The sequence below is a fragment of the Synchiropus splendidus genome, chromosome 4 (assembly GCF_027744825.2).
Source record: "Synchiropus splendidus isolate RoL2022-P1 chromosome 4, RoL_Sspl_1.0, whole genome shotgun sequence".
NCBI lineage: Eukaryota > Metazoa > Chordata > Actinopteri > Syngnathiformes > Callionymidae > Synchiropus > Synchiropus splendidus.
In genome coordinates, this window is record NC_071337.1 from 3,586,448 (window position 1) to 3,606,250 (window position 19,803).

At 45.9% G+C, this 19,803-nt stretch overlaps 1 protein-coding gene across 1 annotated transcript in view; it reads left to right on the top strand.

Moving 5' to 3' along the window:
• The first annotated feature begins 11,680 nt into the window (after positions 1 to 11,680).
• Positions 11,681 to 19,803, top strand: part of LOC128757677 (class I histocompatibility antigen, F10 alpha chain-like) — a 69,920-nt gene continuing 61,797 nt past the window's right edge. Inside the window, exons 1-5 of the mRNA XM_053863156.1 lie at positions 11,681 to 11,763; positions 12,926 to 13,192; positions 14,226 to 14,504; positions 15,044 to 15,340; positions 15,568 to 15,684. Coding sequence (XP_053719131.1) covers positions 11,712 to 11,763; positions 12,926 to 13,192; positions 14,226 to 14,504; positions 15,044 to 15,340; positions 15,568 to 15,684 — 1,012 coding nt within the window. The 5' untranslated portion in view covers positions 11,681 to 11,711. The remainder of the gene's footprint in view (positions 11,764 to 12,925; positions 13,193 to 14,225; positions 14,505 to 15,043; positions 15,341 to 15,567; positions 15,685 to 19,803) is intronic.

Consider the following 19,803-nt stretch of genomic DNA (forward strand, 5'->3'; position numbering starts at 1 on the left):
GTACTATAGAGCGCACCGGAATATTAGCACCAAATCTTAGAAGGAAAATGGATCTTTTTCATACAGAAGCCGCACCAGTCTATAAGCCGCGGGTGCACTGTTGCTGTCAGCGCCACAGAAAATGCATGAGGATCACTTCTAGCGATCCTCTAGTACTAGTTTTGAAAACGGGATCCAGTGTCGAGACCGACTCATGAAACAATCTTGCCAATGTTCTGAACTCCAGTCATGAACTCCTCACATCTTATTTACATTTAAAGTGTTAAAAAAGCGTTGTTTTCACCGTCCAGTAGATCGTCTGTGTTGGCAGAGCTGCGGACACGCGGGCGAAAAAAAGCGCAATTTGAGCGCTTTAAAGGTAAATAAAACGCCTGTGATGTCATCGGTTTGATGTGATGAGGCTCAATATTTCTGCCAGCAAAGAGCATGCTCATTAGACTGTAAAAACTAGGGAGGCTCCGAGAGACAGGGAGAGCATTCAACCTCTTTCATGAAAGTTCCCACTCTGGACGTTTGCAAACGTTTCAGATTCAGGTGGTGGACCGCGAACGCTGCATCTGACACACACAAGACAGCAGTGGATTCGGCTGCGGTTGATTCAGTCTTAAACCAACACCTGAGAAAGGCTACTCATCTGGTGCGGTGAAATTAATGATTATTTCTTGGGCAATATGTTATATATCTCGCCACTAAATCCTTATGGAAACAGACGTCCCATTTTCGCGGAGACACCACGGCTGTTGTTTGTGTCACACTTCTTCGGTCTTCTTTTATTATACAGATAGAACACACACAACACTCAAACAATACAGACGCCCCCTAATTCCCCCCTCCTATAGTCACGCACCAACACTGACTCCCCAACAACAAACTGTCTGTCCTTAGCGTGTTGCCGCTGTAGTTGTTGTGCCTCCTGTGACCTGTGTACTACCCCAGCAACACTGGGTTTCAAACAGTCCAGCCGCGAACGCAGCCTGCGTCCAAGGAACAACATGGCTGGCGATTCCTGTGTCGTGGTGTGGGGGGTGTTGCGGTAGGTCAGCAGAAATGAATCCAGACGTTGCTGCACTGGTGCTGTACCTTTGGAGGATTTCAATGCATGCTTGAACGTTTGCACAAAACGCTCAGCCAAACCATTGGTGGCAGGATGATATGGTGCAGATCGAATGTGTTTGACTCCATTTAACCTCAGAAACGTACTGAAGTCTTCTGAACAAAACTGAGGTCCATTGTCACTGACAAGAATGTGGGGGGTGCCATAGCGACTAAGAAGTCCCCTCAGCACTTGAATAGTCCTGTTAGCTGTGGTACTGTCCATAATATGCACCTCAGGCCACTGGCAATGTGCGTCCACAGCGACCAGGTACATATGTCCTTCAAATGGACCAGCAAAGTCCACGTGTATCCTTTCCCAGGGACTGGAGGGCCACAGCCACGGGTGGAGAGGTGCGAGCCCAGGCTCTTTTTGTACACACTGACATGAGGGGCAGGATTTAGCCTGGAGCTCAATCTGTGAATCAATGCCGGGCCACCATACATAACTGCGTGCCAAGGACTTCATCCTCACCACACCTGGATGTGCTGCGTGTAACTCCTTCAGAACGTGGGGGCGCAGTTTAGGTGGAACTATCACTCTCACACCCCACATGAGACAGTCCTGCTGTATTGTGAGATCATGGCGACGCAGTATATAAGGTGACAACTTCTCATCTGCATCTTTTGCAGCTGGAAAACGACCAGTCGAGACCATTTCTAGGATTTGAGACAAAATGGGATCAGACTTGGTGTGACGTCTGATTTCAGAGTTACTAACTGGTAGCATGTCCAGCTGGGCAGTGTAGAACACCTCTACTGCGCTTGGTGTCTCGTGATGGACATGAGGAAGTGGCAACCTTGACAGTCCATCAGCATTTGCATGTAAAGAACCCTTCCTGTATTCGATGGTGTAATCATGCGCTGACAGGAGAAGTGCCCATCGCTGCATCCTAGCCACAGCCATTGATGGTGTACTTTTCAGTGGGCTCAAGATGGAGGTCAGTGGACGATGGTCAGTGAGCAGCGTGAACTTGTTATCATACAGATACTGGTGGAACTTGCGTACTCCAAAGACTATCGCCAAGGCCTCTCTCTCTATCTGAGCATAATTTTGCTCTGCTTTGCTGAGAGTTTGGGATGCATATGCTATGGGTCTTTCAGCACCACCAGGCATGACGTGTGAAAGCACTGCTCCGACCCCGTAGGATGAAGCATCACATGCCAAACGAAGAGGAAGCCCTGAGTTGTAGTGGGTCAGCACTTCTTCTTCTTCACACTAGTAGTGTTTTTGCTTTCTGGAATGCTGACTCACAGGCAGGTGTCCACTGCCACTTCTTCTCTTTGTTCAGCAGTTCATTTAATGGTTGCAAGACAGTAGCTAGGTCAGGAATGAAACGACCATAATAGTTTAACATTCCCAGGAATGAACGTAGCTGAGTGACATCACCTGGTGCTGGTGCTTCCACAATAGCACGTACCTTATCTGGAGATTTGTGGAGACCAGTAGCATCAATGATATGGCCCAGGACTCCTGGAAAAACATGCATTTCTCATGCTTGAGGTGCAGGTCATACTCCTCTAGGCTGCCCAGGACTGCATCCAGTGTTTTCAGATGTGTCTGCTTATCAGGACCACTGATGAGGATGTCGTCCAGATAACAGTGAGTATATGGCAGTCCAAGTAGCACTTGGTCCATGGCTTTCTGGAACAAGGCAGGCGATGACGTTACACACTTTGCTGAAATGTTGACCTCCTGATAGTGATGCAAAAAGATCCTCAATGCGTGGAATGGGGTATTTATCAACACAGAGGGCCGGGTTGATGGTGACTTTGAAATCCCCACAAAGTCTCACTGTACCATCTTTTTTTTGCTGACTGGCACCACTGGTGTTCCCCAGTCACTACGCTCCACTGGTGAAATCACTTCCAGGTCCGTTAAACGTTTCTGCTCTGCTTCTACTCGAGGTCGAAGAGCATAAGGCACGTTTCGTGGAGGACAGAATTTTGGTGTACTGTCAGGTCTCAAGGTCAGTCGGGCTTGAATTCCTTTCATGGTGCCTAGCTGTTGAGAGAAAAAGGCTGAGTGTCTCTTTAACACTGTCTCCAAGTTTTCTTTTTCTACTTGCTCTGTACTATACACAGTTCTTAAGTCTTTCCAGTTCAACTTAATTACTCTCAGCCACTCTCTGCCAAACAATGGAGGTGCATCCACTTTCACTACATACAAAGGCAGTTTAGCCTGTTGTTTATTTTAACTTTACTTGCACTTTGATGACCCCTTCTGGTGCCAGTGGTTCTCCCGTGTATGTCTTTAATATGACATCTGTAGGTTGGAGGGGCAGCCTACTCAGAGTACTTTTGTATAATTCCAAGGGAATCAATGACACTGCAGCTCCTGTATCCAACTCCATCTCCATTTTCTTTCTGCTTCTTCTCTATCTGCCTTTCTGAGGCAAAGAATATAGCCCCAACTCACAGTCTGTGTCAGATTTTGTGTCTTCACTTTCACTATTGCCTTCTCTGGTCTCTACATGATATATTCTTTTCTTTCTATCTTTTGCACTGTGTTTCTTTGTATTACCTCTCTGTTCCAGTCTTTGTGGTTTCTTTTCTTTGGCTTGGTTACTTTTGTCTTTACTCCTGCACATGCGTTTGGTGTGGCCTTTCCTCCCACACTGATGGCAATCGCGATCCTTATACCAGCAGTCCTCTTCGGAGTGATTCATTTTCCCACAGCGGCGGCATCTTTCACCTCTCTGTGCCAACACGGCGTTCACTTTGAGCGAGCTGCTTAATTGCTAGATGTCGCGCGCAGCCGTCTCAGCCGACACTGCGTAATCCACTGCTTTCTGAAAGGCCTTTCTCTGTTAAAAGACGCTTCTGCACGGTGTCACACTTTAATCCGCACATGAATCTGTCTCGTAGAAATGTTCTGACAATCCTTTTAGTACAGCCACATACTGTGCCACAGTTTCCTCTTCACCCTGGTTCCGCTTGTGGAATCGGAACCTTTCCGCTATAACGAGCGGTCTCGGAGCGAAATGAGTTCACAAAACCTCCACAACATTGTCATAGTCTCGTTCCCCCGGCTTGTCGGGAGCAACCAAACTGTGGAGAAGTTCTTAACTCTTTGCCCCCATCACACTAAACAGCAGCGCCAATCTCTTCGCGGACTCCTCGGATGAAGACTGGCTCATTAACTCGAAAAAGTTCACTCCTTAGCTCCTCTCAGTAGCTTGCCTTCATGCAGTGCGTGGTCGATCTTTTTACGTCCATCCACACTTGACTCTCACCGGCAGTTCAGATGAGAAAAGTTCAGGACTGCACGACTCGTCGCCAATTTATGTTATATATCTCGCCACTAAATCCTTATGGAAACACACGTCCCATTATCGCGGAGAGAAACGACACCACGGCTGTTGTTTGTGTCGCACTTCTTCGGTCTTCCTTTTATTATACAGATAGAACACACACAACACTCAAACAATACAGACGCCCCCTAATGCTCAGTCTCAGCATGGCGTCCATTAATCCCATACACAACACAATATGCTTCGCGTTCTGAATGTCACGCTCAGACCGGCGAGTGACTCCTGGTTCCTGCAGTTTCACTTTCATGAGCACCAGAAAACTCACTGTGCTCCGTCAAGTGCTGGTGTTTTAAATATCGTATTGAATTTGTGGTGCCTTTTAACATGCATGTGCTGCAGGATGCAAACCTGACATGACAGACTGAAAAAAGCGTCCGCATTAGACACGCCGTTGCCAAGCGAGCGACGAGTCGGCAGGGAGGGAGGGAGGAGCGGACATGTCACACACTGCGGGGGGTGCCTCATCAGAGCACCGGTGGTCACATTCGGATCGGATTTTGTAATCGGCATTCACCGATCACGCTGAGATCAGCCCTTCATAATCGGTGGCTGATCGATTGGAGCATCCCTTGTAAAAATCAGCCGCATCGTTTTATAAGCCGCAGGGTTCAGACCACGAGAAAAAAGTTGCGGCTTATAGTCCGGAAAATAACGGTAATAGTAATAAAGTTGCTGAAATAATCACTGACATCATGTCACCCATCCAGACTTCAGCCTAGATTAATTCATGGAAGGATTCCGAGGTAGTTCACCATTTAAAGTAGATCTTTTTAATAAATAAAAACACAAGTTTAGCTACCAAAATATTGTATTATTTCCAATCAAAGTTGAACTGCAAAATTAGTTAAATTAATATTTATAACTTGAATATTGTGGCACTATTTGTTTAAATATTTGACCAGCAATTTCAGTTTTGTACTGGCAGAGAGATGGTAAATATGCTGTTTGTAGTGGTTGTTAAAAATTAAAGAATAATTTATTTAAATGTTTTATTTTTTTAGAGAAAATAAATAAATACACAATAAACAAGTTAGCCATTCTTGGAAGCTATGATTAGGAACATAATTGCAACATCAAATTGTGTAATTTCACTGCAAATGAAAATCGTAAACGTGTCAGACGCCGTCTCTTGCCTGTCATGTTCCTGACAGTAACCAGCCTGTTGTTCTTCTCATTCCAGCCAAAGCTCCTCCATCTTGTAAGTACAGCTGCTTCACTGTCATCACCACCATCCACTGATCCTCCTTGACTGCAGTGATGGTTCCTGTGTGATCAGGCTGTGAGCTCAGATCAACTCTCTTGTTTCAGCCAACAACATCTACTCTGTGGAGGATCTGCCGCTGAAGCCGGAAGCACGCCCTCCTGCTCCAGGTAAGTGAGCTCTCGTGGACCTTTGAGCTTCAGCTTCAGTCAGGACCTTCATCTTGTGACGTGTGAGTGAGAGACACACAACTGCTGAGGTCAGCAGGTGATGACTGAGATGGCAGTGATGGTTCCTGTGTGATCAGGCTGTGAGCTCAGATCAACTTTCTTGTTTCAGCCAACTACATTTGTATGGAGGATCTGACGCTGAGGCCAGACATAGACAGACCATGGCACCTGGTAAGTGACCTCTCCTGGTTTTTTGAGCTTCAGGTCCAGTCAGGACCAGTGGTGTAAACTTGTTTTTTTGCAACCCATCCCAGACTGATGAATCATGGAACGACGCCATTCGCAAACCAAGATGTCCTCGGCACCATTATACTCTCCGACTGCAATATTGTACATGCAATCACGTGTAGATGTTCAATAAAGCGCAGGTCTGTGAGATACAACAGTAACTGAGAGATGGAACCAGTAAATGTATGACGAAAAGAAATAGAGACCAATAGACAGAGTGATTTCAAGACTGAAAGAACAAAATGAAAGAACCTCAAATGTAGCATTGGAAAATACTGACAGACGGATCTTTTCTATACTCACAACTACGACATGACACATGGTGACCCCTGAGACACGGTGGGCAAGTATTAGGGGCCAAAAAGAGCCAACAACAGGTTCAATGCTCCTCTGAGTCATGACAGATAACACAGGAGTCTCGTTAGTGTGAGGTTCAGGTCCTGTTCCCAAGGCTCTTTGATCTGTTCAAGTGGAGCTTGTCTCATAGCAATTAGCTTATTAGAAAGTAACGATTAGCTTAGCATCACCAAAGCATTAGCACTAGAGATTAGCATTAGCATGAAATACAGCGATGAATAAACATTTAGTTTGAACCAACTTAAAATCCCACTTTAGCAGTAGCATGCTATCAAGCATGGCACCAGAGTCACGAAGCAAGATTCTGTTTAAGGTACATTATTTTCTTGGCGATTCAAATTTTCAGGGGGCGGGGCTACCTGGCGTTTCCTCCGACAAATGCTGACATCTGATACATTTATTTTCAATAGGTTTCCGGTTTAGAATAGTTTAGAATCACAGAAAGAAGAAAGCTATCAGTAAAAGTTTGACTGAAAATGTAGAGAGTTGTTCAAAACTGCTGTCATTCATGAAAGACCATTGAGTTTCTGTGGCAGGTGGAGGTGTGTTTTTCACAGTGTTCTGCTCCAGTTGAACCCACATGGGACGTTCTGTTATTGAAGTACGACCAGTGTGTGATACACTGTAAAGTAGCAGCCCAATAGCAAGAGCGGAAGTGGGGTAAACCCATGACCCCCATTAGTTTAGACTTTAGAAGGTGGACTGTAGCAAGTCTGGGTGCTTCACTCCTCCATATGTTGGATAAAACAACAGAGTCTAACACGTCAACAAATTTGGCTTTAAACACTGGCATGGCTTGAAAAAGATGGATACATGTGAATTTTAATTGAATCACTTTGGCCTGTTCAGCTTGAATATATTTATTTTAGTTTTAGCATGTTGTGTTTCCTGGTGACTGTAATGCCGAGGTGAGGAACTGATTTTTGACTATTTTGAAGTCAAAACTGTCTTGCTCACCATAAGTCGGGATTAGTTCACTATTGTGCAAATGATGTATTTTTATAGATATTTTTAAAAAAATGATCCCATGATTTATACATCGTCTATTGTCTTCTATCACTATTGTACTTCCCCATGTTGGGATGAATAAAGTCTATGTCTGTCTAAAGAGAAACTTTGTACTCGGTTCCTTTCCTCCATGTTCCTGTGATATAGTATATATTAATCCAGATGATATGAAAAAGCTTCCATGTGTGGACGGAAGTGAGGCGGCTGTTAATAAACCCAGTCTGACCTGAACCCTCAGGGGTCCAGCGTTTTGATTTTTACCTTTGTATTCAAGCTTTGAAACAATGTACCTGGCCATGTTTAGGGGTCATTGTTTCAGCTGAATGGATGTGCAGTCAATACACTCCAACCCATTGGACTGAAAATCACTCACAAAAAGAAACAAATCAGAGTACGAAAAACAAAGTGATATTTTGCCATTTATACAATAAAAATGTAGGATATGCGCAACCCTTATTGTTATTTTACGACTTTATTAAAAGACATCCCCACTTAACTACAAGACACGAGTTCACCAAGTCTCAGTGTGTCACGTCTCCTGTTGGCCACCAGGAGGCAGTAGCTGCACCTAAGTGTCTCCGCGCACCGTTACGCTGCATTTTATTTTGAAGTTTAAGTGAAGACGTAACCCAGCTGTCAATTTCATTGTCATATAAATAAAAGCTCACATTAGTAGTGTAGATTATGATGTTTCGTTGTCGCCTACTGTTCTAGTGGGGAGGCGGGGTAAGTGATGCCGCTGCAACGGCTGTTCAAACCCTGCCACATCTCCCTTGGAGATGCGTGTTGTACGTCGGACTGCATCTAGGAAGGCTGTGAGCAGATGTTCCAGAAGTTATCGGTGGACAAGTTGTAGTGAGAATTGTATTGTGTCCTAATGTGATTGCCGTAGTGACTGGTGACGTGTGTGTCAGTATATAGACACCGGAGCGGGTTTTCCATTGGGCAGAAATCCACGTGTGCTACCTGTGAACTGTTGTGACTCAAATAAATCATAGAAACCAACACGGCACGTCTCTTCTCATGACACAAGTCTTCATTTCTCACCTTGCTGGATGGGAATGAGTATTTTATTTGATACTCTTTAAGCAAAGGAACTTTTTTTTTAAGATGGCCAATAAAACACCTTTGTTGCTTTTACATTGAACACTTTAAAAATGGGGACTGGACAATTTGTTAAGGACTTGTTTTGTTTGGGAAATACTGTCTTTTTTATTTTGGTTTCTTTTGTATATGATGAAATAATGCATTTTGGTGTGATGTGATGGATGTCTCCTGATTTCAGTTCAAAATCTAAAACTGGTAGTATACTGACCAAACATTCTTCTCATTGGTTACTAAAGGACTAGAACACCATCTTGTGTTGGTTGTAGTTGCAGATGGTCATGACTCACTGTTAGGAGGTGATGAAGGTGAAGGTGATCAAGAAGAAGAACTCAGTTCATCACGGGTCCTCAAAGTAGCGGCGAGTCAGTGGTCTCTCAATATCCAGATATATTCAAAGGGCTTGGTGTTTTACCTTTTACGAGGCAAACTGAAGAATGAAACAGAATGGCATCACTCGGAGTGATAAAGAAAGTGGAAGAGCCTACTGAGTGGCTGAATTCAATGGTTTGTGCCACAAAGCACAACGGTGACTTGCATGTGTGCACCGACTCCAAAGACCTCAATGCTAATATAAACAGAGAGCATTATCAGATCCCTACCGGAGATGAAATCACGAGTGAGATGACTGGAGCAAAGTGTTTCAGTAAGTTGGAAGCATCTCAGGGGTTCTGGCAGATCAAACTGCATGAAGAGAGCAGTAAGTATTGCACCTCCTGCAACCACTCTGCTGTTGATCTTTTATTTATAGTCGGTTTCCCCCTGAAGCAGCCTTTTACTTCCAGCTTATGTCTTCCTGGTCCATACAACACCTTCATGAGTGGTTGTACTATCCCATGCTTTTGAATGGAATGCATGCTGCTAGGGATGTGACCTCAGCTCCGGTGTCCAGTTTGAAACCGATCTCCTCTTCATTCAATTCCTCCCACTCATTGGCATCTCTTGAGCTCAATTCTCCTAAGAAAGCAAAAATCCTCATCTTTTCTTTCTGCCTGTACTTGTGTGATCTCATTTATTTTGTAGCTTGATCACCTCTTGGTCACCTCTCTGTGGGGTAAGGAACCTGAGTTAGTGCGGGAGATGGAGCGTTACCAGTTAGATCTGGTGGGGCTCACCTCCACGCACAGCTTGGGCTCTGGAACCCAGCTCTTTGATAGGGGCCGGACTCTGTCCTTCTCGGGTGTTGCTCATGGTGTGAGGCGCCAGGCGGGAGTGGGGATACTCACAAGGCCCCGGTTGAGCGCCTGTTTGTTGGAGTTCTCTCCGGTGGATCAGAGGGTCGCCTCCCTGAGGCTTAGGCTTCGGGGAGGGAAAACTCTGACTGCTGTTTGGAAAGAGTACTTTGAGGAACTCCTGAATCCGGATATTCCGCCCTCTGTAAGGGAGACAGAGCTCGAGGCTGATGGGCAGTCTTTGTTAATTTCTCGGGCTGAAGTCACTGTGGTAGTCAAAAAACTGCACGGTGGCAAGGCTGCGGGAGTTGACGAGATTCGTCCTGAAATGCTGAAAGCTCTGGGTGTTGATGGGCTGTCGCGGTTGACACGCCTCTTCAACATTGCGTGGAGATCTGGGTCGGTACCGGACGAGTGGCAGACGGGGGTGGTGATCCCTCTATTTAAAAAGGGGGACCAGAGAGTGTGTGCAAATTACAGAGGCATCACACTCCTCAGCCTCCCTGGTAAGGTCTATTCCAAGGTGCTGGAAAGGAGGGTCCGATCGATAGTCGAACCTCGGATTCAAGAGGAACAATGCGGGTTCCGTCCTGGCCGTGGAACTACGGACCAACTCTTTACTCTTGCGACTGTTCTCGAGGGTTCCTGGGAGTATGACCAACCCATCTACATGTGCTTTGTAGACTTGGAGAAGGCGTGACCTACAGCTCACGCTGGATCGGTTTGCATCTGAGTGTGAAGCGGCTGGGATGAGGATCAGCACCTCTAAGTCTGAGACCATGGTTCTCAATCGGAAACGGATGGATTGCTCTCTCCGGGTAGGGACTGAGATCTTGCCTCAAGTGGAGAAGTTTAAGTATCTCGGGGTGTTGTTCTCATGTGAGGGGATTAGGGATTTGGAGATTGGTCGGTGAATTGGGGCAGCAGGGGTGGTATTGCAATCCCTTTGCCGCACTGTTGTCCATAAGAGAGAGCTGAGCCAGAAGGCAACGCTCTCTATATACCGGTCAATCTCTGTCCCGACCCTCACCTACGGTCATGAGCTTTGGGTCATGACCGAGAGAGCAAGGTCCCGGATACAAGCGGCTGAAATGGGTTTTCTCCGAAGGGTGGCAGGCGTCTCCCTTAGAGATAGGGGGAGAAGTTCTGTCACTCGGGAGAGGCTCGGAGTAGAGCCGCTGCTTCTCCACATTGAGAGGAGTCAGCTGAGGTGGTTCGGGCATCTCATCAGGATGCCCTCTGGACGCCTCCCTTTGGAGGTGTTCCAGACACGTCCAGGTGGGAGGAGACCGAGGAGTCGACCCAGGACCAGGTGGAGGGGTGAGACCTCTTCACTGGCCTGGGAGCGTCTCGGGATCCTCCAGTCGGAGCTGGTGGATGTTGCTTGGGAGAAGGGCGTTTGGCGTGACCTCCTGAAGCTGCTACCCCCGCGACCTGGCAACGGATAAGCGGACGACGATGGATGGATGGATGCATCTGCATTTCTTTGCAAAATGTCATTTTCTGTGACATTTCCTGCATTCGGCATCACGAGCTGGACAGTCTTTCCACAAATGTTTCTTTACATTTCCACGTCTGCCACATCCTGATGGCTGTGTGTCACTCAATTCTCTTTATGCAACCTGCTGGTCTTTCTATGTATTGCTTCTACACGTCCTGTTGGCAGCTCTGTCCCTCTCAGCATATTCCATATCTTTTCTTGATCAACAGTCCCTTTTTATTTTTTATTTTTTTCAGATTCAATTCGTTTTCTTCTGACACCATGTTACATTGGCTCTTTCTATATTGATTAGAAGACACGAGGCTTGGTATATCTCTTTACTTATGTGTTTTCATAAAACCTACGTGTACAACTTTGTTAACATTGGTTCCGCTTACTCAACAGTCGGAGGCAGAGAAGAGCCGCACGAGCCTCACGTGCGTTTCCTGTTATCGGCGTGGGAGCTTCGACTGTTCACACACACATTCCTGTCTCCGACGTTTGTCTCAGAATCATCGGATCAGGATGATACATTTGGTTCTTCTGTTCCTCCTGGAGATCCACGCTGCTGCTGCAGGTAAATGCAAAGTCGCGTCATCATGTCAATGTTGGTCTGCTTCTCTGGAGCCGCTTGATGTGTCGATGTTGGAAGGAATTCAGGACTGGGTTTTCTTTTGCTGATCGTCTTCACGTTCACTCTTAACGGGAGGCAGTTGTGCCTTGGTTTCTTCAGTTATCAAATCTCACATACTAATATAGAACTATAACTTCACATTGTCAAAGGTTTAACCGATCTGTGTTTGCAGGGTTGGACCAATAACCCGCACCCACGACCAGTTTGACAACTCTGGCAAACAACCCCTGGCAAAAATTATGGAATCACCAGTCTTGGAGGATGTTCATTCAGTTGTTTAGTTTTGTAGAAAAAAACAGGCACAACTAAAGTCATTTCAAATGGCAACACTCTTGCTTTAAGATACACTCGAAGAAATCAAGAACAAAAAGGTGGTAGTCAGTAATAATTACCTTTTTTGACCAAGCAGAGGGGAAAAAATGGATTCTGAGGAGAAAATTAAGGAATCACCAATTCAATTTCCTTTCCCACCTGCATCAGATTAGATCTGCTCCTTCATCTAAAGATGTATCTCAATCTCAATAATATTGTTTTTCATGATTCCTTAATTTTTCCCTCAGTATTGAGTGATTCCATATTTTTCCCCTCTGCTTGGTCTAAAAAAGGTAAAAAAGTTTCTTAAAGAAATTATTTAAGTTTTGTGTCATGTGTGAGATCCTCGTTTTTTTTCTACAAAACTAAACAACTGAATGAACATCCTCCAAGACTGGTGATTCCATAATTTTTGCCAGGGGTCGTAGATGGTGACAGATGACACGAACAAGTTGTTGTCGTGGAAGTGCAATGAAAGACAGATATATTTACCTCAAAAAGAACCCAGGGAATTTGTTTTCTGCATTATTCACTAAACACAAGAATCATTCTCTCGTCCGATCAACAGGAAATCTGATCAAATTAACACAAACACAGAAGACTGATTTATGTGATTGATTTTCGTGAGATAAACACAGTCATAGCCAGAAATGCAATGTGACTGGCATGGTAGTGTTTTGGTTTCGTCCCTTGGTGACATCATCAGACGGACGATGACGTCATCATGTCAGCAGAGAAATGCTTTGGCTGTGACTCCTGGAGGATTTGACATGTTGTCTCTTGTTTTCCACAGTGTTTCATTCACTCAGGTATTTTCACACTGGCTCATCTGGATGTCCAAACCTCCCTGAGTTCATGGCTGTTGTTTTGGTGGACGACGTTCAGATCCTTCACTACGACAGCAACAGCAGGAGAGCTGAACTCAAACAGGACTGGATGAAGCAAGTCATCGCTGATGAGCCAAGTTATTTAGAGACACAGACACAGGGGCTGATTGGTTCACAGCAGGAGTTTAAGAACAACATTGGTGTTTTGAAACAACGATTCAACCAAACTGGAGGTTTGAATTTCTCTTTCTATCACACACACATGGTTATTACACCATCCTTGTGGGGACCTCTCATTGCCATCACCCTTTCCCCAGCCTCTCCCCCTAAACCTAACCATCCAGAACACGTCTAACCTGAACCAGGACTGAAACCCAGTTATTCTTAAGTTTTAATCTTCCAATTGAGGCTTAACCTTTTGGGAACCGGCAAGTGGGGACCCCACAGAATATGAGATGAATCCAAACAGAGGAAACCTGAAGACCAGACCTGACCAGATGATCGGCAGACAACAATGTGGCTTCAGGTTCTCATCAGGAACAAGGTTCTCCTCTCAGCTGCAGTTTGGACCGTTGACCTTCCATTCTGCATGAAGGCTCAGATGTTTCCTCACTTCTGAACACCTGCAGAAGCAGAGGTGGAACAGAGGAAGACACCACCTGTTGCTCCTCAAAGAGCTTTGGGGAGACGTCAGGTTCAGATGCTGAGACTCCCAACTCACTGCTGCCTCCTAGTTTGTCAGGAAAGCAAGCAGGAACACAGGTCAGGTCAGAAGCCGTCACATGGTCCAAGAGCTTCTGTCTCAGGGTCACTAGTTCCCATCTCACTCCACTGTAAAGAGGCCCCACCTGACTTGCCATTGATTTCTCAGTGACATTAGAAACAGCTGCTGCTTCTAAACATCAGAGACTTGGACTGAACAAACACAGCAACATGAGACAGAATCCACTCAGTCTTCACTTCCTCAAAGAACCTCTGGATCTCTTGATCTTCACTGGTTCCACTGGAAGCTTCTCTCCCTCCCACCGAGTCCAAACATCCTCAACACTTGAGTTGATTTGTGGAGGTGAAGTGGAGGACTGAGTCAGGATGCTGCTGTGAGCTTCTGCTTGTTCAGTGAAAACCTCTCAGCAACAGAAGAAGGAGCCTTGGTTTAGCGTGAGAGACGAGGGAAAGCATGATGTCAATGGGATGTTCCCCAAAAGTTAGTCACACTAACTTGCGTGTGTTGATAACAGCTCTCACTCTGCTGCTCTTCTCTCTCAGGTGTTCACACGTATCAGAGGATGTACGGCTGTGAGTGGGACGATGAGACCGGAGAGGTCAGAGGTTATTGTCAATGTGCTTATGATGGAGAAGACTTCCTTGCGTTCGACCTGAAGACTCTGACATGGATCGCTGCAACGCCACAGGCTGTCATCACCAAACACATGTGGGACAGTGATGAGGGTTATACCAAATATTGGCAGAACTACCTGACCCAGATCTGCCCTGAGTGGCTGAAGAAGTATCTGAACTACGGCAAGAGCCGCCTGCTGAGAACAGGTAGGTCACATGACCTGAGGCTTCACTGCCTCTTCCTCTCCTGACTCTCCAAACATGAATGTGCTTGTGACTGCCTTCCTGTCTGTGTGTGTCCGTGATGGACTGCTGCGGGAGCCTGTTCCCCTTGCTGGCTGGGACCAGTGTTTGACAATGGGAAGCAAAGACTTTCTCTCTGACTCCAACTCAGTCTGGACTTTCCTCCTTCAGATCACTGCTGCATGACTTTCTTTTCTTGTCTTCAGTCGTCACTGAACGTTGACATGTGACTCTCTGGAGATGTTTCTTCACTCATGGGTTTCTGAGCAGACTGAGACCCAGGCAAAGACAGCAGTGGCACTTTCAGAGCCACTGAAGCAGCACAACACAACACTCTCCATCACCGTCTGACTTTTCACACACCACACACTGACACACAACTTCAGTCCACAAGATTGTGAGGCAGAGAATCTTCAGAGCATGACTCAGCAACAATATGAAGAAGGTCCTGGTGTCGCTGGTGTAGAGAACTCATCTGAGCCTGGATCTTCTGTCTTCACCAGAGCTTCCAAGAGTGGCTCTCCTCCAGAAGAAGCCCACCTCTCCAATCGTCTGCCACGCCACAGGTTTCTTCCCCGCAGGAGCCGTGTTGTTCTGGACCAAAGACGGAGAGGAGCTTCACGAAGACGTGGACATGGGAGAGGTTCTTCCCAACCCTGACGGAACCTTCCAGATGAGGGCCGAGGTCAGACTGTCGGACCCGTCCGTGGACTGGGGGAGGTACAGCTGTGTGTTCCAGCTGGCTGGTGTGATGGAGGACGTGGTCACCCCACTGAGGAAAGAAGACATCTGGACCAACAGTAAGGTTCCTCCATCTTTGTTCTCAGCAGGTCACATGCTCTCACCGTAGAAGTGAAGAGCTGAGTCTGGAGAGCAGCAGGACTTCCTCATTCTAGCTCAGGACCAGTTCCACCTCCTCATTTAGGGGGTCTTCTTAGTGTCCCAGCACCTTCTCCATGTCCAAAGTCTTTCACCTTGTGACCTGTGTGAAGCCACACTCTGACTTGGTGATGCTGTTTTGTCATAGTGTCTCCAGGAGAGCCCGACCTGAACCTGGGGCTCATCATCGGAGCTGTGGTGGCAGCTGTGCTCGTACTTGGTCTGATGGTTGCTGGGTTCTTCGTCTGCAGAAGAAGAAGAACTGGTGAGGAGTCACACACAGATGCTCAGCGATTATTGTCTCATGAGTCCTGTCATGTTCCTGACAGTAACCAGCCTGTTGTTCTTCTCATTCCAGCCAAAGCTCCTCCATCTTGTAAGTACAGCTGCTTCGCTGTCATCACCACCATCCACTGATCCTCCTTGACTGCAGTGATGGTTCCTGTGTGATCAGGCTGTGAGCTCAGATCAACTCTCTTGTTTCAGCCAACAACACCTCTGAGGAGAATCTGTCGCTGAGGCCAGACACATGCCCTCCTTCTCCTGGTAAGTGAGCTCTCGTGGACCTTTGAGCTTCAGCTTCAGACAGGACCTTCATCTTGTGACGTGTGAGTGAGAGACACACAACTGCTGAGGTCAGCAGGTGTTGACTGAGAAGAGAATGTAACTGTGGTTCCGTCAATTCCTTTCCCAAACACACTTGTTATGGAAGTAGAGCCTGTAGCTGACGCGTGTCTTCCGTGATGAGAAAATATCCAGTTATTCTTTTTGATAAGATTTATTGGATCCTTCATCTGCTGATAACAAAACAACTGCGGCATTCCAAACAACAAATAACGACAGCACGGTCAGAAACTAGTGTGCTCCTCATGCTTCCTTCACACTTTCTTACGTCAACACGCACATACATCACGTCACGTCGCATACGAGCAGTCACACCACTCATCCACCGTGCACAACACACAAAATGACTCTAACAGAGAAGACTGTTTTTTCTCCTCAGTTTCTGGAAGCCATTGCAGCTGAGAGTGAGGAGCTCACATTGTTTCCTCTGTTTCAGCTCCCAGTGCTTCTGATCGACTGGTCTCTCCCCAAGATGGAGGTCAGGATGAGTGAGATGTGTGTGTTGAGGAAGTCTTCCCTTCATTCATGGTGACGTCTTCTCCAGCTGAGTGAAGGTCATGTGATGCTGGAGCAGGAACATTTCACCCATGAACAACAAGACTGTTTCCTCTGCTTCCTCCAGTTCTTCAGTCCAGATTCTCTCTCTTCCTTCCCAGAGTGAGTCACTTGGATGACATTACCCTCTCTGATCCATCACCTGGACCCTCCAGTCTGTGATCAACTCAGCTCCAGGGGTTTGGATTCTTGTCGTGCAGCAGTGAACTTGAGCCGAGCTTCAGCTGGGGAAGAGGGTCAGAGGTCGTGGACCCTCATTTAGAATCGTGGCTTCATGAATGAATGTGGCTTTGTAGCTTTGGAAATGATTTCATCTCTCAATCAGCGCTGGGTTATTTTTATTGTCTCTTGATGGTTTATGTTTTATGGTTTTCATGTGAACAACAGTGTATATTTGGGTTTTCTCTCCTGTTTTCTTTTCCACTGAAGCTTCAGCCGCTTGTGTGACGCTTCAATAAACTCACCCCATAATCTGACCGAGTCTTGAATCCCTCCTTTCTGTGAAGACACTTTGAAGATGTTGTTCATGTGAAGGACACATGAGAGTGAATGAGTCACCAAAGACTTGACTCACATTCATCACTGAAACATATACGTCAAGAAAAGGGAGCGAAGGAGGCGGAGCTTCTTGTCCCTGCGAGCTCCACACGGACCTGTTTCAGGGACACTGAGCCAAATATGAAGCCGACACATGGCAACACAGAAGCAGCAGCTCATTCACGCTGATGTGAACCAGTGAGGAGGAGACTGGAGGCCCTCAGAGAGCGTTGGGGTCACTTCAGGTCATACAAGACAAGACAGCTGTTTGGAAGAAGAGAGAACATGACAGAAGTGGGATTTAATTGTTATTTTTCCCTCAAATCTCTCTCTCAGGGGAAATTGTCATTCTGGTCATTGAAATACAGTTAGCGTAGGTAATATTTACTTTTCTATTTCATTTTTGACCCTAGAATTTTCCTTTCAATTTCTCTGTGTTAAATAGTTTAAAACATTTGAAAGAAAATCTTGGAAAATTCATGACTCTCGTTGGTTAAACTGAAAACACAGTGAACTGAAAGTGGAGCCTGGGACAAGTCACCAGCCTGGTTTCCTGATCCTCAACTGGACTGGACTGAACCAACTCAGCTCTGGTTGTAACCAGATCAACAGGTGAGGTGGCGTTTGGATCAGATGAGGTTTAAAAGGTAACAATGAGGAAGAGTCCGGTTTCTACCTGTCATTTCATTTGTCATCTCCTTCTGCAGCAGCTGTGTGATACAGTGGTTCATTGTGTTTCCAACTGTGATTCTCACCAGGAGCTTCAGCTGTTGCAGTGCAGGTGGGACATTGACAGACATCACTGAGGGCCGTATGTTGCCCCCAGAGCCTGACTTTGACACATGTGTATGAAGCTCTCTCTCCATGTTCACATCTGTCTGGATGTTAGTGGAAGTTGATGGATGGTTCCCCCAAGTGTCCTGCAGCTCGCAGCAGTGAGGCCTCAGAGTCAAACCAGAGTGTGATGTTGAACCAGCCTCAGGCTTCAGGCTTCATCTGGCACCAGTTCTGGACACCAGTTATGATGAAACACACTTGGCTGTGGATTATCACTCTCTGGAGTGAACAGGTCTCATGAGATATTCTTATATTGAGCTGAAACTAACATGCAGCAGCAAAGAACTCTGTTTTCTTCCCAGCCACAGCAGAGCAGTCAGTCGATGTGCGACGTGGACTGACTGCTCTGCTGTCCATGGTTTGTATTGTTAAATGATAAACACTGCTGATTATGAGATTAAATGAGATTAAGTGCATGATAATATATAAATTATATTTACAGTGGTTTGAAAAAATAATGATCAGGTGTCGACCTAATGATTAAACAGAGCCTACCTGTGTGTAATCTAACCTTAGCATAAATACAGCTGTTCTGTGACAGCCTCAAACGTTTGCTAAGAGGACACCGGTCAGTGAACAGCATCATGAAGTCCAAGGAACACAACAGGTCAGAGATCAAGTTGGGGAGAAGTTTACAGCAGGGTTAGGTTCTACCAAGCTTTGAACATCTCACGGAGCACTGTTCAATCCATAATCAAGAAATGGAAAGAGTGTGGCACACCTGCAAACCTGCCAAGACATGGCCATCCACCAAAACTTATATGGTGAACAAGGAGAGCACTGATCAGAGACGCAGCCAAGACGCCCACGGTAACTCTGGAGGAAGTGCAGGGATCCACAGCTCAGGTGCACTGCACAAATCTGGCCTTCATGGAAGAGTGGCAAGAAGAAAGCCATTGTTGAAAGAAAGCCATGAGAGGTCTGGTTTGCAGTTTGACAGAAGCCATGTGGGGGACACAGCAAACGTGTGGAAGAAGGTGTCTGGTCAGACGAGACCAAAGTGGAACTTTTTGGTCTAAAAGCAAAACGTTATGTGTGGAGGAAAACATCACTGTCAACACACCATCCCCACTGTCAAACATGGTGGTGGCAACATCATGTTGTGGGGCTGCTTTTCTTCAGCGGGGACAGGGAAACTGGTCAGAGTTGATGGGAGGATGGATGGAGCCAAATACTGGACAATCCTGGAAGAAAACCTGCTGGAATCTGCAAAAGCCTTGAGAATGGGGCGGAAGTTCACCTTCCAGCAGGACAACGACCCTAAACGTAAAGCCAGAGCTACAATGGAATGGTTTAAAACAAAACATATTCCTGTGTTAGAATGACCCAGTCAAAGTCCAGACCTAAATCCTATTGAGAATCTGAGGCAAGATCTGAAAACTGCTGTTCACAAATGCTCTCCATCTAATCTTGCTAAGCTTGAGCTGTTCTGCGAAGAAGAATGGGCAAAAATCCAGTCTCTCGATGTGCAAAGCTGGTAGAGACATACCCCAAAAGACTTGCAGCTGTATTGCAGCGAAAGGAGGTTCCACCAAGTATTGACACAGGGGGCTGAATACTTTTGCACGCCACATTTTTCAGTTTTTTATTTTTAAGAAATCTTTACAGAACAGAAAGCTTTATGTTGATCTTTCATCTAAAATGCCAATAAAATATATTTATGTTTGTGGTCGGAATGTGACAAAATGTGGGATAGTTCAAGGTGTATGAATAGTTTTTCAACCCACTGTAAGTGGTAAGAATAAATGTAAGTAAAATGTAAAAGTAAATATTAAAAAATGCATAAATGTGAGTAAATATAAAAGTAAGTAAAATCTCAGAATCACATCAG